General features: G+C 38.6%; 1 protein-coding gene across 9 annotated transcripts in view; it reads right to left on the bottom strand.

Annotated features, from left to right (window-relative positions):
• The window catches only part of DGLUCY (D-glutamate cyclase), a 45,522-nt gene extending 18,383 nt beyond the window's left edge, over nucleotides 1-27,139 (bottom strand). For 3 of the 9 annotated variants that reach the window (XR_012662326.1, XR_012662325.1, XM_075103719.1), the window contains exons 1-4: nucleotides 6,252-6,317; nucleotides 5,288-5,399; nucleotides 2,199-2,352; nucleotides 1,302-1,500 (exon numbers count right to left, since the gene is read on the bottom strand). Coding sequence is in view for 7 of the 9 variants with exons in the window: in XM_075103719.1 (XP_074959820.1) it covers nucleotides 1,302-1,500; nucleotides 2,199-2,352; nucleotides 5,288-5,399; nucleotides 6,252-6,296 (510 nt within the window). In the remaining 2 variants the exon portion in view is untranslated. Of the gene's footprint in view, nucleotides 1-1,301; nucleotides 1,501-2,198; nucleotides 2,353-5,287; nucleotides 5,400-6,251; nucleotides 6,318-8,740; nucleotides 8,817-14,152; nucleotides 14,165-26,795 lie in introns of those variants that run through there. The other 6 variants (XM_075103714.1, XM_075103720.1, XM_075103715.1 and 3 more) reach the window with 6 other exon arrangements.
• Between the last annotated feature and the right edge of the window lie 279 nt (nucleotides 27,140-27,418).

Below are 27,418 nucleotides of genomic sequence, written 5' to 3'. Positions count from 1 at the left end.
AAAAAGCTAATAAAACGTATCACACAGTGACAAATTGACTTGGTCTGAACCTATCCTCTGTATTTGAATTGAGGGGAGCTACAGTGTTCTGTAACATGCAAAGGCCAGGAACTCCTGCTGCTGGCAGTAACCACTTCTATAGAGGCAGCATACCAGTTTCACACATACAAAAGCTTTTGTGCCTCTAGAAAGGTTCTACATAATTCGTCATCCTTACTGACTGGGATGCTGAAGCATCTTTTCTATTCAGAAATAAAGCAGTCCAGCTTTTTGGAACAGAATGTCTGATATCTAAGTTGCATTTGAACATAAACAATACAGATACAGAGACGGCTAGAGCTGTATTTAAAATCTTCATTGACAATCTTTATAAGAAAAATAATTATACCTGTCACTGAAGAAAGACTACGGTTCTTCACAGTGTTGATGTGCTATAAACTATGAAATTTTCCTAATTGTGAAATGTTATAAGCAGATACATGGTTGTATTATTATTTCTTTAAGCTTGGTAGAAGGACTTGTACGAGATATATTTGTGCCTTCACTTTGACATGTAGTATAGCAAAAAGATTGTGAAATGGTAACACTGAAAACAATAATAACCTTTGTCTAGTGGAATGGCAAATGAACTATATGAAAAAGGCATGCAGATGTGTAATTAAGTGTTCTTAATACTAAAGGGTCTACCTACGGGAGCCAGAATTATTCCAGGACTTCTGCCAACATTAAAATCTGCACTATAAAACTTTCTGAGCACAGTTATAATTTTCAGTGCTATCTTCTGTCCCAGAGGTCTGGGTTCATAGCAAATACACAGTTTAAAAGCTCTATATCACAGGAAGAATCCAAAATGTGGCTGTCATACACGCAGAAGAAACTGCTACTGTCATGGCTCATAAAAGGAATACTCCTACTGCAAGCCAGAGCTGGTATGGAGAGCAGGATGCATGTAAAGGCATGGTCAGAACACTGCATGGGTCATCAGTTGAAACAGAGAAGGCAAACCAGAACTGAATCCAAATGAAATGGCTGCCACAGCACTCGGGGAAAAACTCTGTCACCATAAATGAATAAAAAAGCAGATTGGCCTTGCAGGAAGTTGAGAAAAGCACTGAACTGAGGCTGGGAATATTTTACCCTGTATTTTTATGCAATCAGTATTAGCACATCCCTAAAGTTACCGTGCAGGTAGGAAAAAAAGATTTGATTTTGAGCAATAGGTATATTCACATAATGTGAATATGGAGAAATACTCAAAGGTAAAGTTACGACAAAGACTATGCGTGTGTGCATATACTTACCTTATACATGCTCACATTACATTTTTGCTCAACATTTCTTATAGGAATGCCAGCATTTTGGACTGCTTTTTCAAAAGAGAAGCTGCAGCCTAAATAAAAAGTCACCATGTCCTTAAGTTGTTCAGAATACTCCTTCAGGCTTTTCAGTGATCCAGTACAAGCTCCATGTTCATATATTCTGTACTGCAGGCAGTCAGTTCTAGTGAAATAAGAAGCTGTCACAGCTTTATCATATTTTTTGGAAATAAGGTGAATTGTTTGAATTGACGTTAACCCAGTATCAACCCACAAGATACAGCCTGCTTTATCCATTTATTTTCTTTGTGAGTAACAATGAAACAAAGACATGCAAAAACCCCAGAACGCCTTACTTTGTACAAAATGAAGCCAATAAGCAGAAAGTGTTGGAGTTTGGTATATTTTTTAGGTCTTAATAGGTAAATGTCCCTTATATGTATCTTGTCTCAGGGCTTCAAAAATCAGGGAGCTCTTTGAAGTCTTGCTTTTAGTGTTTACTACAGGAGTACATCTTTCAAATTCTGGAGACCCTACAAGTATCACTTGGTCACCGTTCCTGCATTACTACTAAATAAAACAAAGAGAAAGCCCTATTATTTAACTCTGCTGGCTCAGACTGCAGAGTATTTAGAAATTACACAAAAATTCACTTTTGCATTAGAAGAATACTTGTAATGCTGACAATCTTCATAACATTTCTCAAGAACAAGACAATCGGGCTGTTATACTCATGCATAGCTTTCATTCAAAGTTATAACTCCAAGAAACGAAACTTGTTCAAAATGTACAACGGTGTGAGCGGGCTGTTCCCTGAAACCCTCCTAGTCACCACCAGTGTTCACTGAAGAACTTTGAGAAGCAGAGCTGGTCTGTAGTTACCTGATATCAGAATCACTACTCAGGGAGGAACATTTCCAATCACCTGGTTTACTTCTGTGCAGCAGCGGCAGGGGTCCATCATTTGCATGGCAAAACTCCTCAAAGTCATCAGCCAGGGACTTGTGCAAAATTATGACATTGGCCTGTTTATAGCCTGAAATTGTGGAAGGTAGAAATGGCTCAGCTTTTTGGTTGTGAAACTAACTTCTCTATACAGATTTCTTTAGATGGTCTATAAAAAACTACCTCAAGGAAATTTTTGCTTCAGAAGTCTGTAATTAAACAACTTTTTGAAATGTTTTTAAAATCATAGCTAGATGTATTCTGTATGTGAAATTGTTCACAGCTAAAATGGTTGGCAGAAATGGGTAGCGGTAGAATATGAGGACAGCATAATTACTTTAATATACACTTTCATGAATTTGTATATAAACAACATTTATTACCTAACCTGGGAAATTTGTATTCTATAGGAAAATGCTTTACTTTGCAAATGTTAGCACAGAACCATAGAAAGGTTATTGCGTACCACACTTCCACAATTTTTTTCATTTAATGCTAAGCTACACATCATGGCCAGTCCAACAGCAAAAATCTGATATCTTAATGTTATGTAGCCCGTTCTGTAGAGTTGGCTGTGGAATTTTACTGTGCGCTGCAATTTAACAGACATAATTACATCTCAGGAATAAACTCTTGCCTGTCACACTGAATCTCAGTCATTGCTATTATTACTAATTTTAAAAACTAGAATGAACAGAACTGCTACACTTTCTTCACATGGAATCAACTTTGATTTAAAAGGTTGTTGACTGCTACCATGTGATAGCTTCTAAAGGCATTAATGTTTTTGCAACGAGTATCAATGAAGGAAGCTCACATTCATTTATTTAGCAAAAAAATTTTTTCTAAACAGTAGTAGTTAATACTGATGTCATTTTACTTTTCCTGCATGTAAATACCAGATGTTCAAATACAGAGGAAATTTGGAGTATGACTAGTCTGTGGTATATAAAACTGCCAATTAACAGTCCCTAACTCCTGGGTCGATACTGTCTTGAAAAGTTATTACTGTGTCTGATATCAGACAGGTGAGTGAGAGGCTGCATAGAAACTCTTTCTTAAATACTGCGGTAGTCTGTCATCCAAGAGGCAATCATTTAGTTGAAATCAATGATCTGCCTTAAAAGGCTGTAGAAAATCAGCCAAATCTTACTCTTTACCAAAGCTAACAAAGACACCAAAAGATAAAATTCTATTCCTGATGGAAAAATGCAAAGCAAAAGTTGAGGTAAGCATGCATTTGCATACTGAATGTGCCCACAAACTGCTGTCTTGGGAGTACTCAGCACAAAAATTCATTTTATTACTAGCAGAAGTTACCAAATACAGAAACAGTTTCTTGCTAAATACAGAAATACATTTTTGTTAAATAAACATACTAAATTTGCCACTGAATAAGATAGTACATTCAGTTATCCCTCAACTTCATTCCCTGCCATCCATGTGAAATCCACAGGCACTTTCTACTTTGCTGGTGATGTTCACAAATTATTAAAATTATGGTTTTAGTCAGTGCATTAAACTCAGACAACATGGAATTTAAAATACTAGTCACAGCTGAATCTGTAGGTAACACTGAGGTATTCTATAAACTCAGGAAGCTTCCTTATAACTTTTTTACAACTTTATTGCTCCTTCTCATAACTATCCTTACTTTCTTTATAGATTAAAAGATATTTTTGCCTTTCCATATCAGCTTATGTATATACTTGCATTATGTATCCATAATTATGAATATATTAATGAGCAATGGTAGTACAGCTGGACATGCCAATCAACCCAAGCATTAATTCAACACATTCATGCCCCAATTCAGAGAAGTTTAGAAACAGTTTTTAATTTCCTTGGTGAATGACTACGAGGGCAGTAAGAAATAATTATTTTAGCAGTATATCACCCAAAAATGCAAGACAATTTTAAGGATTCTGAGAAATTCCAATTACCCTAGTTTTTTCACTCTTTGCGTAATGGAGCTGTGTGCTCATGGCTAGAAGTCTGAACTTGTATGTAAGCAGTATGTATGTAAAACAATATGTAAACAAAACAGTATGTAAACAATATTTTTTAAAATGTTAAAACTAACACATTTAAGAGTACTGCAGCAATACATGCACTTAAAAATACAGTTGGGACAAACTGCAGATTATTAACATTATAATGTTTCGATTTGTATTTTTCAACTTATGTACTGATAGAAAAGAAAACCATAATTTCAAGACTCACTATGATTCTACAAAATGACCCTAACGTGCTTATGTTATAGTAATGCTACTACACAGAGCTTTGTTGATCAGCTACTTGCCACAGTATTTTTAGTTACGTTAAGTTACATTTTGAAGTTGATCAAAACAATAATACAAGACTTCTCTGCTTCTGTAGAAGCCTAGCTATGAGAGGAAAGACAGAAATCAATTTTCCAGAATGCATTCAGTTGTCTGAGGATAAAACTATTCCCCCCTCTTATAATTTCCAGTCTTGCTGAGTCAGAAATTTCCAACTTCTGCAACAAATGAGGCAGAAAAGCACTTTGGTAACTACACATCTCTAATCCTTCCCCAAAGTGCATCCGACATACTAAGTAAAGCAAGGTCTCTGTGAAGAACACAGCATGTCATCCTACAAATGTGACAATAATGTATCCAAGAAAAGCCAGATTTGGTTAAAGATTTTTCAAATACTTTCTGCATCTGTAATTTCTCACTGACATAAATGTCTTTATGTCCCAGGCATAACTGGGAGCTGAGGGATGCACTGCAAACTTTGAAAACAAAGTCCATGTACCTTCCACAGATAAGCTGAATATTTTCTCTGACTTAGCTTTATGATTTAAGAGCACAATGTCAAGTACTTATGTGGTTTCAAAAACACCCAAGTGACTTAAGAACATAAGTCAACATTTCCTTTTGTTTTACTTCAGTGCTTTTGATCACACAGAATCATTCCTTCACAAACAAAAAAAAGAAAACACATAGCTATGAATCTAAAATGGAGTCACTTTTGCGCTTAAAGCTGTTAGGTTTACTTACCCTCTGCCATTCCAGAAGTATTACTAATACTGATCCTGTTGCATCGAATTATTCTTCTTAGAACATGCGGAAGGAGAGATTTTAAACCTCCTGTCAAAATCATCTCTTCAGCCTTAACAGAAAGATAATTATAAATTTAAACACAAAGCACTCTTTTTTTGACATTTTAAATTCTGAACTTAGCTTAAGTTTTCTCCTCATGCTCCACCAAAGTTATTATCACTGGGAAATTCTGAGTTATAACCCAAAAGGCAGATCAAAGTCAAAAGGTTATTTCACTGACATTTTAGGACTAAATACAAACTGAATCTTTCAATAAAGTAGCCAGAGACACACACTTAACACTCAGGATAAAATGCAAAGTTTTGCTTGCCTGTGTGAAACAGATTTATTTCCTCACTTTTCCAAAATTCATTGTAACTTTAAAATTACAGAAGTACAAATGGACTAACCTACCAAGCTATAATCTGTAATATTACTTCTCTGTGTGAAATGCTTTTAGACAATTAGGAATGCAACCTTCCAGTAATGAGAGAACTATATTCAGAAGATGTCATTTTAATATGTTCCATGCGTATTATACTCTTCAAATATTAATTATGTAGAAGTGAATATTCCCATGGCTATTCTTCCACTGGGAAAGCAGACATATAGATGTTTAAGTCACTTGTCATACAATCTGGAGTAGGAAGAGATAAGTACCCTAATTACAATCGATATCTGACTCTTTTTAGAACTCTTGGAGATTTAAGGTATCTTTTTTTCTGCAATCTAGTCAAAGTTCACACAAAGTTTTTCCCTCAACCTAAACTACCTAATAACTAAAAAAGGTTTATTACATCACTATTAGGAAAAAGTAAAAGATAGCTCAGGCTACGGTAATAACTTGGCTGTTTATGATTGTAACCTTGGTTGCTTTTAATTAAAGATACTGAACTATCTTCCAAGCAATCAAATTACCAACCTCAGTGTTTTCCTTTAAATCAGAAGAAGCCATTCTTGATGTCATTCCTCAGAAGTAATAAACATGATAGAAGTGCTGCTTTTCTTAAAAGATGCCAGTAAATTAATGTACAATGAGATGTTACGACCTTCTAGCAAAACATAACTTTTCTGTTAAAGGTCCACACTTTTTGAACTATAACTATGATAGTACAAAGTTTCAGTCTCACAGTGGAGTGGAATATAAGTGAAACACTTTATTGTGAAAATTTATACCTCTGAGCAACTCATTCCTTAATTAACTTGAAGTAAGAGTAGTGATATGTTTTCACTGAAATTACTCTCATTATAGGCTGTCTGTCCAAAATATTTCCCAAAGCTTGCAGAATTCTGAGAGGTTAAGTTGGGTGCACTGAAATTTTGGAGTAAGCTCTGTATCTGTTCTTAATTCTGAAATTTTTATATAATATTGTCAGCCAAAAGAAATCAGCCTTGATTTTTTTTTTCTGAACTCTAAATTACTACCTTCTAAGTATTCTCATCTTTTCTGCTTTTACATTATCACTATGTATGCTGCAGAAAAAAAAAGTGTTCATGACAAAATCACGAACAATTCCAAATACACACTTTAAAGATAACAAGAAATTGGATTTAGAAATGTAGCTGAGATCTAATCCATGACTATAAGTGTCATTTTAAAAGACATTATTCTTAGTGCAAAGAAAGTTCTAACACCAGTCTGGAATTATTCATTCAAGAGGTTTCAGATTAAATAAAATGATCCTAATACAAAATTCTAGATGTGTTCATTAGATTATTTCAGATTGTTTCTGAGCATCTTTGAAACCCTCTAAATCATCTATAGGATTAATGGCCTTAAGAACTAGTAGCTTACTTGGATTTGAAAGACAGTCTGAAGTTCAGGGAACTAGTTTGGGACAGAAGGTGTCTTCAGCTAGGTATTTTATCACAAATGCCCTGGTCTAATGTTGGGCAAGCCTGATCGTCCCATCATGAAGCATGTGCCCAGTAGCAGAAATGGAAGTACCCATGGGATTTTATCAGCAAATGTTTAGGGCCCTAGAAGTTTTAGGTTCATATGACAGCAAGTGGCTAACAAGCTACAGGACTCTACAGGACTGATACAGGAATATCAGTAGTGCCAAAACATTGGCTCTAAGTACCTTACAGAAACACCTGGGCTTGTAGTTCCTGTTTGTGAACCTAGCCCCTAGCTGCAAAGCAACGTACATTGTTGATGACTGGTTAGGAAGTGAATAATTTAAACATTAACTTTGCATAAAAGCAGACTGATTAATCTCTTTCAGATGAGAGATAAAACTCACCTTATGACCATTTGCTATCACTAAAGTTCTTGTGGTGATTTTATGAAGCTATAGGGAAAATCCAACAGGATTAACATTCTGAGTTATTACTTTAGACCAGCATTTGCTATACAATATCAGTAATGGATTGCACTGCTGTTTTTCTTTATTAGTTGCTAAATTTTGATAGACGATAAAAACTGTTAGACGCTCATAGTAAAACCTAACTTTTGCTATTTGACTTCCTCAGGAATGGCTAGTTTCTATGCAGTATGTTATTTCCCTATGGTACGGGGCATCATCAGGTTTAAATTCCCCAACCATCTCTAGGATCTCCTGGAAAATCGTTGGAGCCATCGTGACCACGGCCTGTTTGGAATGACAGGGGAGAAGCACTGAGATAACTCACGTCTTACAGCACCTTCTCCACTTTGTCCTATCAGGGTGCCTAATGAAGTGTACCGACTGGCTTCATGGCGCCCTCAAGCAGCACTCTAAATAGTCTGGTACAGCTGTTAATCAGTTACCATGATCTATCCTCTGGCAGAGGTTTTTAAGCTCTTTTCATTTTGTTATGAGATAGTTTCAGATAACAGTATGTATCAGTTATCTCATGGGGGTATGTTTGATCATAGTACAGATAAGACAGGGTGCAGGGTAAGTGTTAAAAAGCCCTTAAGAGAAGATGCTGACAGAGCTTACAAGATGGATGTTGTGCCTGAGGGCATCCTATGTGGTGTCCCCTCACTAAGGGACCCTAAGATCTGGCTTTCCACTCTGGGTTGCCTTTAATAGAATGAACCTCTAAAGCAGAGTAGATACGGTCCTGGGTAACCAGCATTTGAAAATCAGGTAATTTACTGGCTGCATAATGAAAAACTTCATGCTTAAAGCACCCAGGCTGAAAAAATCCTTCTTCTAAGTCATGTTGCTCACATCAAACTTCCTTATTGACAATACCAACAACCAATATTTTAAAGCTTCATAGCACTGAAGTGTCAAGATCACTCTTAAAGAACCTTTTCCTAAACATTTGGTTCCACATTCGAAGCACAATAATCACTTTTCTTTTTAGAGATTTGTGACGATTCAACATATTTCAAGTGTGTTTTGAGTTCTACATACTGAACTTAAATGAATAAATATTAAAATACCTTGCTGTCTGACACATTAAAATGACACTTACCCACTATTGATTTGTGGGTACTGCCATATCCTGAGCTGCACTTTCAGTTCTTGACAGGGATGATGGAAATTCAAAGCTGGAAAGAGATAATATATAAAATAATATACAAGAACGATCTATAAGAATGATGTAAGGAGCTGCATGATCAGACAATGATGGCGGTATGGCATATGCCATATCAGTAGTTCAGAACAGTGAATTAACTTGTCAGAAACAATATTGCATTGAAATGACATTATATTAAAAAGATATATATATTCAGGAAAACACTTTTCTTTGCATCAAAGTGCCAGTTAGGAAGTACAGATATGCACCAGCTTTGGTAAAAGTTCTAAACAGATCTTGGATCTGGTTTTAATAAGCAATATAAGACTGTTAGGTGACATCTTCATTTAGTATATATCTGTGTAGCACCACTCCAGCAGAGTTCAGCAGATACACACTACCTGATTAATTTGGCCAGCTGATTTGCAAAACATCCCATTACCTAGACAAGAACAATTTTCAGGAAGGCCTTATTTGGAGGGTGAATACTTTTTTTATTCGAAAACTGTGATCAGTTGTTGCCATGTGAAAATCTAAGTCATTAACCATTTCTACATGCTGTTCTTGGTGCACTAGTGGCGTATGGGTGACTGTGTGCAATGAGGTGCTGATCTTTGCTGAGGTGATTGGAATGGACTGGTTCCAAGCTTCATGTTTATAACCAATTGTAAAGAATATGCTCTATTTTCCCTGAATCCCACAACTCATGCTAGGAAAAAGGCATGCTGAGAGGAGTGTTACTTATCCTCTTAAAAAACCCTGCTGCTCTCAAGAGGCGTAACCTTGCCTATCACTTAAAAGATTCACTAGTTTCTATCTTTAAGCCTTGTCTGGTAACAAAGTTAGTTACTGTATATCAAGGTAACAGTTAAATATTCAACAGTAATGCTTGGAAAAACTGACCAGTGCTTTGCAAAAAAATCTCCAACCCAACATGAAGCAAGAAAAATGCAGCTCCAGAGAAGATTTAATAAAGAGATTGCCTTGTCTTTCAGATTACTTCTATGATGGATACAGTAGCCTCTTTGCACCACCCTATTGTTTGCATGTCCTGGCTATTACTTGTTTCCTCCCTCTTTCTTTTGTTTACAGTGTGCTTCTGTCTCTGCCTTTTTCCTCCCTGAGTTCAGACCTCTATCTCCACAACTCCAAGCTGAACTGACATTTGTAGGGCTTGCTTCCTTCATTTGTCTGACTGCATCCTCTGGCAACATAGGAGTTAAGATGCCCTCTCTCCTCTCACTAGCTCTTTTTAATTTATATACTTGCTGCACCTCTCAATTGTACCTCAACCTCTCCTTCAATTTTCAACCTTAAATGAGCTTTTCCTGTTCTCAGTCTGAGACAAAATAAAAAATTTCAGAAATTATAAAACACAATAAATGTACACAAATGGTTTGCTAGACTTGTAGGATGCAGGCTCCTCTGAACCTTAATATCTACCCCTACGTATAGATCATATATATATATTGCCTTTTAATATTACAGATAGGCTTGGATTAAGCATAGTTTTTCTAATTATGTCCTCCTTAATATTTGACAGCAGAACTAGCCTTGCAAAATTATGTATCTTTACACTAAATTGTTGATTGAGCTATAGTTTATAAAGCATTTTTACACACTGCAGAGCATAATATATTCAGAGAAAAAGAGGAAGGGCAGTAAATGAAACATTTTGTATTACCTTAGAGTTTTCAGAATGAAAGAGTGAATCTGTAAGTTTTGCAGATATTTAAATATGAGTGTAGATTCCTTCCAGGCCCACATTGTAACTTATTCATTACTCAAGAAAATGGAAAAATGTCATTTAAGTGTCAGAAAGATTACTCTTTGAGATGCAGTGGGTGTGTCCATACCACTGTGCTAAACAACACCAGATAAAAATGAATTAAAAAAATATATAATAATGCAAAAGGATTAAAACATCCTTCAGAAGTGTCATTGTGACTGCTTTGCCTTTACACATGTCAAGTAAATTCATTAAATAAGTTATTGAAATACAGTATTTCTGTGGTTTTAAAAATGGATCACCTGAGAATAAACAGCCTGTAAAAAGTACTGCTGATAAGATTAACAAACAAGTCAGTTTGAAGACTGCAAAGTAGTTAATACCAGTTTCTGATGTCACAGATCTGTCTGTTTCTCCAGTGGTACTGACACACTAATAAGAAAAAGGTTTAATGCACTGACTTTTCAAACTGTATTCTAGAGACTTGCTTGCAAGGAGCCCAAAGACACTTATGAAATAGTGTCTTGCATTTTTATATCACTTTCATCCTATTTTTAGTTTAAAGTTTAATAATAAGAATGGGTAGTGGCATGTACAGGTTCACTAGCAAAAAAAGTGCAGGGGTTACCATGTAACACTGCTGGGCAGGCTTTTTTTAGGTATTGTCACGCAGGTAGCCTACCCAAAGCTACTGCTGCACTAACAGGAACAGCAGGGTAACTTGGAACATGAGCCAGCCCACAGGCTGCCTTTACTGATACATAATGGAAAGTAATCTAAACTAATTATAATCTAACAAACCCTTTGTGCACTCTGCCTTGCCCTGGTATGAATATGGTTACAAAGGTTTGTTAATGTAAACATAGTTTAAAATGACCTGCTGCTTAATCATCAAGCTGATTTGAAATTCTGCCAAAGACTTCTGTGAAAATCACAAACTTCTCTGAAAATTTACTCCATTTGATATTCCAGCCGACTCTCTCTGTTATACTTGTGATGTTTTATTTGAAGAATCAATTAATGATCCTTTTTCTCCCCATCTGCTATGAATCATTTCAAAGCACAGAAGTGCTTTGTGTATCATTCCAAAGAGGAAGTGCTTTGTGTATTTTCAGACAGTGGCTTATCCAGCAAATTAAGATTTAACTTTAAATTTGAAATACAGGGTATTTGCCTTTGAAGTTTATGCACCTTTAGATGAGGGCTGCAAATAGAAATTGAAATTGGTTTCCATTAGTGTTCTTTCTGCTGCTTTAAGCAGCTGGCCTATACTCAAGATCCTGCAGATTGTGTCAGGATGAGAAACTGGTGATAGAATCAATGTATCTTTGATGCAATCTTGTTTACTTGCAAAAAAAAGGACACATAATGTTTAGTTTCTCCTGGTATATTAAGAACAAATAACAGAAAGCAATTACCAGTTCTAAAGCAGCCATTTCAGACAGCACTACATGTTAGTGTGACAAGTCTTGTACAGGCTCCCTGAACTTCCACTACATTTGTACTATTTTACACTCAGTTTCTGCTATGGGACAAAATAAATTGTTTCTTGGGTGGACAATATGGGCAGAGACTAGATGATAGTTCACATCAGGGCCCTGCCCTTGCATAGGCACAATCTATGCAAGATCATCTTGCAATCTATGCAAGGTGGTTATTTAGGCTTTTTTATCCTGCAAAGATGAGGCCTCACGCACCTTTCCAACCCCTTGGGGCATATCCTAATACCTGCACACCCTGCCCTATCATCTTACAGCAACACATGACTGATGAGCGTTAGAACAACCACGTCGTTTCTGTGCACCCTTGGCAAGATATGGTACACACATAAGAGGAGGCAGGGGTGTTTATTGAGATTTAAAAACACCACTTTCATGTCTTTGACTTTGCTGACAGGAATATTCACCAGCTGCAGTAAGAAGAGACAGCAAATCATCTACCAGAGGTTGTTTTTATATAAGAAGACAAGAAGTGCTTATTCAACTTCAAAAAATTGAAAAAAAACATGAGGGTGGCATTTAAATATAGTTTCCCAATCTACACTGAGCTATGGAAGATCTTTAGAATCGCTCCACAAGTCTTTAGACTAGGTCTGGCCACCAGTTCTGGCCTCTTCTGGCACTGAGACAGACCAAGGATGGAAGAGGACCTTGCCTGCAGGCCACCAATGTCAGCCTCCGAAGCAGCACTGGCCACCTAGCAGAGTACTGCGCACTGGAGGCAAGGCATTGAGCATCAGCTGGATAAAAATTCCTCAAGTGAGGAAAATCTTTCTTCCCAGTCTTACTCATGCAAAATGAAAGTGGAAATCCATAGGACAAAGTACAGTGACTTGTACTGCTTTGTTTGCAAGGCAGCAGCCACAGGTGCTTATTTTCGTAAGAAAGTATTTCACTGCCTAGGTTACACCCAGTCATGTAATGCATGGTCACAGGACTGATGGGCTGCCTGTTCCTCCCAAGGAATTCCATCTGGAGGTAAGCAGGTGAGTGATGTTCTGCTCTCTGCACACCATAAAAATAGCGCCATGCTCCTGCTGTCAGGTCATTGAGGCCACACCCAGGATTATGCCATTTCTTTTGGGCTCACACATCCGCCAGCAGGTGCTAAGCCACTGTATCCACTGTTCCTCACCAAGCAATTCTCCTCAGATATGTGGGCACTAAAGGAATGACTGTAGCCTATGTATTTACACAAACATAGTGTTCTTGAAATGTGGAGGTCTCAGTAGGCCATGTCTGGGGAACCTCCAGTGAATGGTACCTCTGCAAACACTACCAAGCTCAAACATCTTTGCCTCCACAAATACCTCTGATGGAGAGACCCCGACTTTTGTTGTTCCACTGCTTCCTTCAGCTCTTAGAACAAGAAGTACTGTGAACAACTCAAAAGGACCGAGTATATTTTCCCTGATGGAACTCCTGGCTTAAGCAGTCCTATTTGGATAACCAGGTGAATCAGTGGCAGGCTCTGCAAGATATCTCACTGCAATCTCCAGGAGTAAGTACAGATGAAGTGCTGTTAGCAACTATGCTATGTGATGGGAAATGGTGAGCACTTGGGCTGCTGTTTTTCCTTGGAGATCCTTGCTGCCCACATATTAAATGGTAATCTGCATCAAAGGTGCCTGGACAGCTTTGTTCTGCAGCATCCATTCCAAACGGAAAAGCTCCATGAAGTTTCAGACAAGTTACAGCTGCATTACTATGTTTTCATTACTGTATACCTGACAACTATAGCCCTATGTGGCAACTACAGTTGTCATGATAATCTGGAAACTGCCCTTGATGGTCTGTTTGGTGCAGCCAGGCACCTGCAGACACATTTGCACTCTACCTGCAAGAGCTCAGGGGCCTGACTGACCAACGCTGAGTAGAGAACCATGATAAAAAGGAATAATGATAAGCAGTAATAGCAATAATCAGACATCTGCTCTAAGACTGACAATTACCCTCTCTTCCCTATGGAGAAGAGAATGCTTCTTTGTCCCTAGTGAAGATGCCCAAGCTCTAGAAACCACAGATGCTACATACTTATTGGTAGATTGCATCACAGAGCCCATAAATCATTAGTGACAGTGTTGACCATCCTGAACTTGTGAATAAGAACTTGCAGAAATAGTGAGTTAAAATCCTGACCAGTCAAAGCCCCTTGTGGTGGGATCCAAATGAAGATCTGTATGTCATTCATAGCTCTTCTTCCCCTGCCTGTACAGAGACAATATGAGACTCAATGCCATGTCAATGCCTTCGAGGACCTCAGCTTGGCAGTAACATGGGGGATCAAGACCTGGATGATGTGGCAGTTCAACCAAGCAAATGAGAGTGTTGCTACAATGACGTGATTGTCCAGTCATCTGTAGGAATCAGGAACAAACTAGTTTTATACAAACGGCAAACACACTGACCATGGAAAGAGAGGTTCTGCAAGTGGTGTGTTGGTGCTGCAGGGTACCAACAGTGCCTCCAGTTGTCCTCTCCATTTCTGAGCTCTTAACAGTATTCAAGACCAGCATATGATGTAATCCCACTGGGCAACTGTCCTCATCTACCAGATTAATCCTTGACAAAGCAGAGAATGAGTTTCCCTATAGCCATAGACTGCAGTGGTGCCTACTGCCTAGAAGAAAGATGGGCTTGAACTGAAGCATTGTGTTCTGAAAAGGAAATCCCCAATTAACTTACACTTTTAAATTGAGAGAAAGGATACAGGCCCTTATCGAGCTGTCCTGGACAGCCTGACCCCACAGCATGTGGATGGTTCTGATGGAGTCCGTCTATCAGGGTACACCCAGAGTGTCACCATTGGTGGTCATGCAGCAAGTGCAAGGGAGCTCTGTTTGCATGACACAGGTCATGCAAAGAACTTCTCATGTAAGTTTCTTGTTACAGACTAGATCAGGCATCAGATGACTAAATGCTGCCACTCTGTTAGCTATTCAGTAGCTTATTCAATACCCTACTGTGTTCAATGCAGTTATGGCAGAGTGAATATCTCAAACTGCTGCCTTCATGTGCAGGCTTCAGCAGAGAACTCAAGAATTTGATAAAATACTCAGTTCACCTATGGGCTAGAAGCTCATAGAACTAATCCTGAATTTTTACTGCTTTTCCCTATGTTCCATGGGTAAATAGTGTAAGACCTGCAGGCCTATCACCCTCATACCTTTTATCACCATTAAAATATTTTTTTTGGAAAGCAACTTGGTGTTACAGAGATGACTAATAATGCTGCAGCATCAGTTAGCTGACTTGAAAGACATGTTAATGTCATAATTTTGATTTTCATTACCAAACAAAAAGAAGGGCTGAAAATGTCTTATGCATCTATCGCCTCATTTTATATTTTAAAAATATAAATAATCTACAGAGGTTAGTGTGTCTTGGTGTGCTCTACTTCCAAAATTCCATTTTAATACAGAGATGAGCCCATATTTTGTACAGAAGCAACACAGAACAAAATCTAAGCTATTACTATTTTTGTTTATTTATTTAGGGTTTTCTTCCAAGATATGGTTGAGGTAATATGCATAAAACCTTCTCTCAGACCTTACAGTTTAAGGACACAAACCTATAGTATTTTTATGAATATAAGTAAGAGAGATAAGTAGATAAGTAGTCCTGCTGAGTTCAAGAACAGATGAAATACTTAAACATTTGCTGTATTGTACTTCACCTGCATAAGCATTTGCATACAAGCCATATACTATACACAGATCTGAGTAAAGAAAGATGTGATAGTAAGTTAGTTTAAAGACAGAAAAAGATATAAGCAGTACACATAAGCAATACACATGCTTTTTATACACACATCTGTATGGAATGCTAACATACTTGATATAAAATAAGTTATAATTAGTATTGATTAACCACACAGTTCAGAAATAAGGTTTAGTTCTGTTTTTGTCTGCTTAGCAACTATTGACCCTTTTTTCTATTTTCTGTGTACATGCCAGGTAGGAATTGCAATAATGTACCTTAAAATTCCATAGCTTCTATTTAGGAGGTGCTTTAAGATATTAAGTTCTGAATAATAATTTTTGTTCTTGGGTGATTTTTTTTCCACATAACTTGTTATATATGCTAAATGTGGATAAAGCGTGCTACGTTTTGTTTTGTTTTCAAATGGGAAAAGACTCTTGCCTTGTTTGAGCATTAGGTTTTATCTGGCTGAATTTTCCTCCTCTGAAATGGATTTTCACTCCCCATTACATCATAGTGCCTCAAGAGTTTCATGGTGTGGATTAATGCATGAATAAAGTCCAAATAATTCAAAATAATATTACAACAGTATTCTTCAGAAGATAGGATTAAAGCTACATCAAGCCCAGTATCCTGACTTGATAGTGGCCAATAATGCATACCTAAGGAAGAGAACAAAACCAGAGCAAGCATTGATAAAACTTAGCTGGTATATCCTTGCAGTGTTCCGCGACCTCTGGTTCAGGAACTTTGGAGGTAAGCGTGATTTCCTTGTTTGCAGAAGTTAATGTAAAAACTGATAGCCAAGTGAACTTTATCCCATATAACTGCAGTTTGTGGCGTATCATATGGAATCCAGCAGCTACCTCCTAAATTAATTTACTTGAGGAACTGTCTAGCGGCAAAAGCCAAGAATTTTGCATGGATTGTTTTATTCAGATTCCAGTTCCAAAGCTAATATATTGAAAAGTAACTATGCTTTCATATTAGAATGCAATCTATAAACACAGACATTCCTTTAATCCTAATTCCATAACTATATATCCTCTTGAGACAAGCATCTTAGAAGAGTTTTCCAAATAAAATTGACTAGCAATTACCAACAATATCTTCTCCCAAAGAAGGGTCAGACTACACAGTACATGCAGTGAAAAAAGATAAGAAAAATTTAAAAGCACTCAGCAGCTTGCATTAATGGGGTCCAAGTCTAAACGTACAATTAAAATAGAGCATTCACATTTGCAAAAACTGAACTGTGAAAATCTATGGGTTTTGCCTCCAAAAGGTTGGTCAAATGTGTGGGGTTTTGACTGTGGGGAAAAGGAGCAGTGAGTTTGGTTCAAACCTAGGCCTATTTAGCTAGCTTCTCTTTTAATATAGTTAGTATGAAGGCTCATCTTGGTGACCACCTAGAATTCTGAAAATGGCGTGAGTATTTAGGATCAGCATTTCTAGACAGAAAAAGATAGATCTAAAAACCAATAATTGCTCAGCTACTTGGAATAAAAACAAACAAAAATCATACCGAGCAGGGTATATTGTATGATATGTTGCTATATCATACCTATCAGGGAGTATCTTTAATAATATGCAAAGATGAAAGAACATTATCATTTGAACATAGCATGAAGGTGTTTCTCACTACAGAAAGAAGAGAGAGGGTTTTAATCAGCTAAAAGGAAGTTACTAGAACCTGCTGTGATTTTCAGTCAGACTGATGGAGCAGTAGAAGAGCGCTATTAAAAAGTATAGTTACATAGTTACTACTACTAAAACATTTGAAAAGATGATGGTAGCTAATGACTTTCAAACTCTGTTCTCTACTGATGGAAATCTCTATTCTCATAATACTTGTCTTTGTAAATCAACCAACTTTGACATGCAAAGTTTGTTATACAAGGCTAATTTTGAATCTGTTAAGCACTTCAAACTTCAGATATATGCGATATATAATCATTGTGTCCATGGGAAGATTGTCAGAAATAATGCAAATTTACTGGAGCATGAAAATACAAGACTGGAAAGAAGTGAGACTTTCTTGCCTGACATTGAAAATACAGTTTACCAGAAGGCATATAAAAGAATATGAAACCATATATAAAAATTAGCAAATCTGTCTCCTCCTGATCAAACAATAAACATGATTTTTTTTCCCCTCATTTACTGGAAGGTTTAAAAAAATAAGCATTCTGAGTAGGTCCAGCTTCAGTTTGGAAAATATTACACAGTATTTTCCACTCCTGAAGAAGGAAAATATTGTGACTGGTACTGAATTTCAAACTCTAGGCAAAAAAAAGTCTGTGCATATATATATAAAATATATGCATTCATTCTATGGTTGATCCCATAAAGCAAACTGTTCTCAGTTAAAGAGAGTTATTTCAAGACTGCATAAATTTAACAGAATAAAAGTCCAAAATGAGGATCTTATAGTTCAAAGAATAGAATGATCTGTGTGTGACTTTTCCATGGTTACTAAGTACACGAAAGAAAATATGCACAGCAAAGTGTATTAAGTGGGCATTGTTTAGGATATAATCTATGTATATTAAAAACCGCTAAGAATATTAACAGACATGCATCTGACTTCTGAACCTGGGCTCATGAACTCTGCCGAAGTCACACATCTCAAATGTCTTTCTTAAAAATAAACAGGAACAGAGAGAGTACCATGCTTATAGATGGCCCATTTTGTTCCTGATAGACATGTATTTTCGATGGACAACAAATTTCTGACCTCTGTTGTAATTATCAGCTTCAGTGAAGAAGCCAACGTTTTCCCAATTTTCAGTTGTGCTCTAAGGGCACCTTAATGAGAGATCATAGCACATTAATGAGAAATTTTGGGGGCAGCTTTTTGTTCTGGGTCTGTATATTGCTCAGCACACCAGAGTGCCAATCTACAGCATGGGCTCTTCAGCAGTACTGCAGCATGGTGTAATCTCTTACCTGCACTCAACACTTGTCCTGTGCCTAAAACCATAAGCATGTTTCCAATTACAGATTGAAACTTCTGCTGAAAATAACCTCAATACCACCTATAAAATAACAATTAGAACTAATTTATTACATCTTTTTGCAATAAATCAGAATACATTTGTGGCTTCTTTGAAGAAGGTTATGAATATTGTAGGTAAATTGGCTGCTGGGATATTTACTGCATGAATATGTGGACCTAGTAGGTAGACGCAAGACAAGCAAATAACCAGGAAAGACAAGAGATAAGCCCCTCCAAAGTAAATAGCTAAAGATTACCAATGGACATTCTATGAACAGGGTATAGTAAGATGATTAATAAGATAGATAGGCAGACTTTCTTTAAGTGTTTTGTTTTTTATTTATTATTCTAGACAAGACTGTTGTAATAAGACTATATGATTTCTATATTTGTCACTTTTAAGAATCTCAAAAGGAATAAAGTTTCCAAAACCAAACAGAACAATGAACTCAATAGGGCCAAAATAGATTGAATTGTAGCCCAAAGCTTCAACTATACAAGAGGATGCACTGTGAAGCTTCAACCCACAGAGGTAAAAGCATTAAAAGGAAGAGACGAGTGATGATGTGCAGATGCATAGCATCACCTGCGACTATGACAATAACGTCCTCGACTCTGTAATTGCAGACAAATGAATGCTACTGTGGCAGAGGCAGAGAGTGGGGGGAAAGGCTGCTCTCCCGGGGCGTGTGGGTGGGGTGAGAAGGCATTTACTTCTGCAGGGAAAGAGAAGCACAGGGAAGATTAGGCAAGTGTTGCCTTAGAGGGGGAATGATTACTTTTTCATGGGATATCTGAAGTCAGAAAGGGTACATAAATGACAACAGAAAGCATGGTCCTGGTCTGGCTTGAAACACAAGATTAAACGAGGGATTAACACTCGCTCTGTGTTTGTCAAAAGCAGGGAGAGACTCATGATTTTTGCAGAAATCCCCTTCATCTCCTCCCTATCTATCCATCAAAGGATAGCGCTCTATGACTGCAGTGGGTTCATGGCCAGTCCCATACAATTTACAGTTCTGTTGTTCCTGTTTCTTGTCTCACATATAAACCAAACCAGTACCTCACGCTTGTCCACTCTCTTCAATCACAGCTTTCTAAAGAAAAATATTGTCACACGGTTTAACTAAAATAATGGAAAGCATCACACAACTCACTACCACCCAAAACCAAATGCTTTGCTGGGAAGACATTGTAAGGCCACGTTGCAGATGTATGTTACTCAGAGAACGAGTGATTAAGTTAGAAGTCATACCCTAACTCCTCTGCATAGCACAAGTATTTCTAAGAATCTGTGGGGTTCGCCTTATTTGAATTCCCATTTTGAAGATGCACCTCACTAGAGTCGTAGGAAGGCAACGCTGAGTCCAATGGGAAGCAAATCACTTACTACAGAGTTTCTGTAAAGACATGGTGAATTTGGTGTAATAAAATCTGGTTGAATAGGATTGTGTTCTTTTGAAGCTAGAGAGAGACCTGTTATTAGTGTAAATCTTCACTAAATCCCAGAAAATGCTGGGGGGTGAGAGGGTTGAAGTAGCTCAGAGTTAATGGAGTTATTTACAATGTCAATAATCTGCATTGCTGTAATGTTCTCCATTATCGTTAACAAACAGTCACAACAGGAAAGTAACTTTGAAAGTGACATGTTATAGGAAGGAGGATGCCAAACCTCACTCTTAGCCAGACTTAATAAATGACAGCCAAAGGAAAATTGCTTAATGGGACGTTTATTTGCATAGAAGTCTATCACTTCAGAGAAAATGCAAATCCTGAGGAATTTGGAAAAGGAGTGTAAAATGCCTTCTGACCAACTGAGATTTCGATATCCTCTTGAAAGATTATCACAGCAAACACTTTACTTTAGGAAAGAGGTGTATTGAAACTAAGGGTTCTAACACAGACTACTGAAAGCTCAGAGAACTGCTGGTGCCTGGTGCACAACCTGTGCTTACAGCAGATATCTTACTGGACATTTTGAGGCGGAGGAACCAGTGCTTCCCATTCTGGGTTTGCCTAGGAAATAGGGGCAGATCCAACAAAAGCATGGAGGAGATAACAGCCCACAGTCCTTCACTCTCTCTTCTTTAGCTAAATCATTACAGGTCATCAGATGAAACTAGCAAATGGCAAAGCCAAAGCGAACAAATGGAGGCCTCTATCCATAGACTGCATAATTAAACCTTAGGATTTTCTTACCACAGTTTCTGGTGACACTACACAGCTGCTATTGGCCAGTGCTGGAGATGGGATGCTGAGCTAGACATACCCTAGTTTGTATCCTGTATCTCAATAAATCAGTACGGGTTGAAAAACTTAAGAAAAACAGTAACAAAATGATAGAACTGCTGAGCACCAGTTTTTGGTTAGCTCTAGTCCCAAGTCATATGGTTTACAGTGCCAGTGTCAACATGCAAGTTCAATTAAAAATCCCCCTTTTTTTTAAAAAAAAGTATTGAATATTTGTAATTTATTATTACAGGTACTGGTTTTACTACCTGATTTTTCACAGTAGTATTTTATATCATCTGTGTGCTCCTGGAATCATGTTTATCTACTATTTTTATAATAAATTTTTTTTTTCGTACTTCAGAACTAAGGGCAATCTTTCAAATCTTTCATCAAAACATTTTCCTGGTCCTTTTAAAGAAGTTTTTAGTTGTAGTGCTGCTATTATATTACATTACATTACATTATATTATTACACTATGCTAAGAAGTGCCTTCCCGTTGCCTGACATAGTACTTGAAACTAATGGGAGTTTTGGTATTTTTTCTGAGCAGCTCCAAGTCCCTTCCAAACTCCAGGAGATATACCACCTCAGTCTGGAATATATTTCTCTTAGTTTATTGATCTGTTTCAGGATTTTCTCTTCTGTTATTTCAATTTATGGGAGCATCTTCTCTTTTTAAGTTTAAAAGAGTAGGTTCAAAATCAATAACTACACAACTTTCGTCAAGGTAAAGGGAAAAGGAAAAAAGGAATCTCTGCAACATTGTTCATTTCATTAAATATCTTTTTTGCTCTATGGTAATTTAACAGATGCAATATCTTTCAATACGTCAGTAAAAAAAAAAAGTTGTGAAAATGGATTTCTTAGTTTTCATCTCTGCTTTTCAAAAACTGCCTTTCCCCCTTCATTTTATGTGGCACTTCTTTTCATTTACCTCCTTTTTGGTAGGTCCTCTTTAAGAACTACAATGCATACCTTTAAGCTCTGCTATTTAATAACTTTTTTTCGTATGTTTTTACTTCCTTCTTTGGGGTGGAAAGCAAATGCATGGCTTCTGCAACTATCAGGATGCACTCATGATCTTCATGCTGAGTTAAAATTTTAATTTCCTCATCTCTAGCTTTGAGATCATCTTGATTAGCTTCTCCTTTCTTAAGTTCCCTTCTCCAAAGTTTACAGTCAATTTTCAAGATAGTGAGAATTCACATGTGAGTCTTCTGAAAAGGATTTTGAGTGTAATTACACTGCCATCAGTATTACTCAGAGGTTTAATGATACCATTATGTAGAACAGCCCTCTGTGTTTCTTCCAAGAAATTTGAAAATAATTTCAAATTTTTGTGAGTGAGTGAGGATTAGGATCCAGAAGTCAATTCTTTGTATTAACTAATAATTCCATCTCTGGCTAGCTTAAGCATTTAAGCAGATCAGAAAACAAAATAAACCCATTTCTGTTTTGACAGTGCTGCTTCCTTTCCCCTCTGGACAGTGTTCATTCATCTTCCTTTTCCTCATCATAAACTCAGTAACATAACAAATATTTTTGTTTCTCTTTTACAGCCATGTAGATTTTCAACAATTAAACTTTTGAAAGTGTTGCCTGGCATAGTAGTTGCAACTGTACTGTAACTGAAGAAAAAATAAACAAATTTTCAGTGAAGAAATGAATACTAACTGAAATAGGACTTCAGTTTAGTCACAGATGTAACTCTAGAATCAGTAACACATCTTCACTTATGTGCACTCTTCCAAGAAATGATCCATTTCCTGACAGAGTTGTACCACTTCCGTTAAGAGAATTATTAGGCTTGGATGCTTAGCATAACTTCTCCTTTCATGGTAAGACATTAAGTGGTTTTAGAGAGATAAAACCGTTGGCCAAGCCATTTCACACAAAGATGCTTTAAACAGCAAATTTACCTACCTAATCTACTTTTCTGACAGTTATCAAGCACAAAATGTTCAACTGCAGATTTACAAAAAAAAAAAAAATCACAGAAGATATATGTAAACTAGAAACTAGAACTAATACTGTACTAAAATCTCACACAAAAGCTGTTTCATGTCATGACTGTCTTTCACAGGGCATCCTTCCCTAAATGCATTTCTTGGTTTCCAAAATTTGATCCTCTTTTTCCCTTCCTGTGCAAATGTTCTCCATGGAGTGATTAAGGGGAACATATTGTATCATCTGGATTTCCAACATTAATACTTTGAAAACGACACCTATTCCTGTAACAATTCAATGACCGTAAGAAAGCGCCAGATGCCTCCAACTTTAGCTCCATAGAAACTATGCGGCTCCCCTTCAGAAGAAAGTATATTAAGTACCTCAAAACTGTAAGGCAGTGACACCCTGGAAGTATGTAGCTACAGCACTAATTTTCTTCTTTCTTTCTCTCTCTCATTTCCTCTCAGAAGTCTGTACACTGAGCATTTCAGTTTCACCTCAGCCCTCAAACCAGGCTGGCACACCACCTCTTTTAGAACCAAAAAGGAAATGTTGTGACACTTTTTCTTAAATGAAGTTCAATAATATCTTTCCATGTGGGTATTTCCCACAACATTTTTTCCTCCCTCTCTTCACAATTAGGAATGGCAAGTAAATACCCATATTTTTGAACAGTTGTGTTGTGGGGTAGAGAAGGGACATCTATCTTTAGAACTCTGTTACTCCATGTTCCCAAACTTGCAGCACATACTCAGCCCAAAGATTGAACTGTTGGTTGATTGACCTGTCAGGTTGCTCTTATCGTACACATGAATATGAAAATACTTTAGAAAATACATTTATACTATGGAGGGAGAGTGGCTCTGCACTACCCCCTAGTTTTAAGTAATTTTTATATCAAATATTTTTCGTTTTAACATTGGAGAGGTAATTTCTTAAATGCACATCATACAAACAGTATTTTTTGTTCATTGTCATAGTACACGCATAAATGAGTATTTAAAATGCAAATAATATTTTCAGTCAGTCACATTGCACTCAGAGCTGCACTTCTAAAAGCACAGTTTACCTAGCAAGGGTGGGTTTACTTCTCCAAGCTATAAAGGAATCTCTTACAGACCATTCTGTAGTCCCTGTGGGTCTATAGCCCATCGCTGTTTCTGTACTTTCACATGCCTGTTTTGGCTGCAGGCTCAAGCCAATTTCCTCCCTCATCTGACACTGTGACTGTCTGTATTAGTGATTTAAATGGGATAAAGGCAGAATCTGAGCACTGGCACATGACTACCCATACTTCTGACTGCTGGCATGCTTTTGGGGATGGTAGGGCCCCTGACTAGTACTCTCCCAGGCAATGTCCTTGTACAAGTTGAGGGCTAGCATAGCTCAGTAACAGTTTGCAATATGTATAAATCCAGTAGGCAGAATGGAAAAGGCCACCCTGTTTTGAAGGGGAAAGAATTTAGCTGTGTGCATGCAAGCTATGCCATGCTATGTCATGTCACTTGCCCTGACATCTAAACGAGTCCTAATCTGCTTTATTTTCTGGTAAAGATGTAGCCTGTATTATTCCACCTACCTGTAAATCCTGTCTACCCTTGAGGCTGAAAAAACGGTGTCCTTTTACAAGCAACCACAAAGCCATGTGATACTGCTTCAAAGGCAAAGATGAAGGATGTAATGAAACCAGCTTACTATGCCTGGATCGTTCCACTGAAGGTAAGTCCACTCTTAAATCAAGTACATGACCAAATTAAATCATCCACTGCTCCCAAAAGTTCAGCTGAAATAAAAACTTTGAGTCTTGTACTCATGGACTACTGACAAGAGGTTTAGGATTTCAGTGCAAGTATAGCTCTTTTGTATGTTAAGAGGTGGGATTCTTTCCAAGCATTCAGTAGGGCTGCTTTGCTGTTTCTGCCTATGACACGAGAATCCCGCTGCAAAAATATTTTAACACTGGAAAGATTGTTATGTAAAAAAATCTTATTTATTTTAATGGAATGACCATATTGCTCAGTTACCTTTTCCAAGGTTCAAGCAAATCAGTGGGTCGCTCAGTGATAACAATGAACTTTCAGTTCATGCAATAGTACTTTTCCATGCCCAGTCCCAACTAAAACCAAAATATACAGGGTAGTCTCTGTGTCTTGCTATGTGCTCACTAGCAGCTACCGCAATGGATCATTAACCTTGGTCGGACGTTTTAGGGCTATCGCCTCATTCTTTAAAGCTGTTTTAGCTGAAATTTAAAAGGAGAAAAGAAAAGGTTTCAGCCTGAGGCAAGTAAGCAGATAAAGTCTGTCAAGCTATGACCATTCGAAACCAAGCCTGCTAGCAACTACTGTATTCATTGCCAGCTCCACTCACAGCGAGTGCTAGTAAGGAACAGAGTGGAGTCAGATTTCAGTTTCTCTCTTTTGAGGCTGCCAGGTACAGTTAGTCCAAAGTGTAGGCTAGTAGAGCCACTGGACAAAATATAGTACTAGTCTCTTTAAAATATAACACCTGGGACACAGAATAATCAGAAGTGGTTGCTACTCCTTGTAAAGAAGTAAAACTGATGCTCCCCACTAGTTGCACAAAAGAGCTATTAGTTACAAAGATGTAAAAAAATTCACAATGAACTTTATCAGTTTATTTTGTATTTTCATTATTTTCCCTTTTGTACCTTAATATTATTCTGATGTAACATTTACTGTCTCTGAGATAGAGAAGCTTCTAAAATCAAGTGACAAAAGTTAGTGGATCAACTATTTTTCAGTTTGAGAACATCTTCTGTGATCAGACTTTCTATATTTATAGTCTCGACATAATACTGTCAGAGAGGCAGTAACTGGATGGACAGTTTCAATGAAGTTATCTGCATACCATATGCTACTGGGAGATACATCAACAAAAAACCTGCAGTGCTTTGTGGAAAGCACCTTCAAAAATTTTACCAGGAATACTACGAAACCGTTGGTATTTTTAATTTCTGGGAAGAAAACCAATCCCCAAAGCACCTAAAAATGAGGTTTGGTATTTAAACAACTCTATAGTAGAAAGCTCTTACCAACTTTAAATAGTTCAACTCTCTACAGGAGTAAACTGCAGAAATGTGTGTACGCATATATGTACATGCATTTTTTATATATGTGTGTACAAACACACACACACACAAATACCTACTACTGGAATGTGAATAAAGAATTAACAGAAGGCATTTTATTTCATTGACGTTTGATGTACCAGAACCAGACTCTGCATGAACACAGCTGTGGTACATGACATGGCATTGCAAATTAGTATCTTGTCATACAGTGTCAAAGGATAGGAAGCAACAGCCTTCAAATGCATCAAGTCACAAATTACTGTAAATAGGAAATGGAGAGAGAAGTGATTTGTGCAATCTGTCTCAAGGAAAAGTGGACTGCTTTAGATGTATCGGATTGCTTCCAAAACAGAATGGACTGAGAGGCATAAGTGAGGTGAACAGGTCTAATATGAGTCAAAACACATCTTCTTTAAGAACGACACAAGGCCCGCAGTCAGGACAGCGCGTCCCACGCCGCTACCGGGACCGAATGCGGCCGCCCCAAGGAGCCCAGGAGCGGGGTACGGGGAGGGCGGCACCCACCCACGGCCACGGCCACAGCCCGGCGCGCCAAGGCGGGCAGCCCCTCACGAGCCCGTGCGGAGCCGTAACAACCGAGCGAGACGGTTGTTCTATCTCCCAGCAAGCTCACCCTCTGCAGCCTCCCGAGACGGCGGCGCCGCTCGCTGCCCTGCGGCCGGGCCGCGGGCGCCGGAGGCCCGGGCCGCCTCTCTCCCCGCTGGCCCCTCAGCGAAGCCCGCCGCCCCACCACCCACGGCCCCAGTCTGCAGGGCCCGGGAGCCTGCGTGACCCCAGCGCGTACCGCACGGCCGCGGCGCTGCCACCCGGCGCTGGCCTGGAGACGGACATACCAGCGTGCCACACTGCCGGCGGCAGCTCTCCGGCTGCCCGAGCCAAGCCGGGCCGCACGGACGGGCCGCCGCTGTGGACCCGCACACACCGCCCGCGCCGTGCGGGGAGATGGAGGTTCGGCGGGAGGTCAGGGCTCTGCGGGAAACCTACCCCCGGCCGCCCCTCGTTCCTCCCTCCCCCGCCGCGTCCCTCGGCAAGGGGGCTCCCCGCTCACTCGCCCCGCTGCCGCCTCCCACCGCGCAGGGCCCCGGCTCCGCTCGGCTGCCGCCCCCCGCCGCCACGGGGAGTAGGGAAGCCCACGGCTGCTTCCCCCCCGCCCCTCAAGTACAATGGAAGCGGCCCGCAACCCGAGTGGAAGGCGGTGCCGCCGCCGCTCCCTCAGATGATTGCCAGCCCCAATGGTCAATCAGCGCCTTCATTTTTCTCCAGGCAACCCAGCGCCCGCCCCCAAGCGGAGGGGGAGCGGGAGAGGCGGGCGGGAATGTTTACAAACAAGATGAGGGAGTACCGGGATTGGGGGGAAGCCGGGGGGCGGGGCCGGCGATTGGCGCAGCCGCCGGCCCAATGAGGGAC

The sequence above is a fragment of the Phalacrocorax aristotelis genome, chromosome 9, assembly GCF_949628215.1.
Source record: "Phalacrocorax aristotelis chromosome 9, bGulAri2.1, whole genome shotgun sequence".
NCBI lineage: Eukaryota > Metazoa > Chordata > Aves > Suliformes > Phalacrocoracidae > Phalacrocorax > Phalacrocorax aristotelis.
This window is presented reverse-complemented; position numbering and strand designations above follow the sequence as displayed.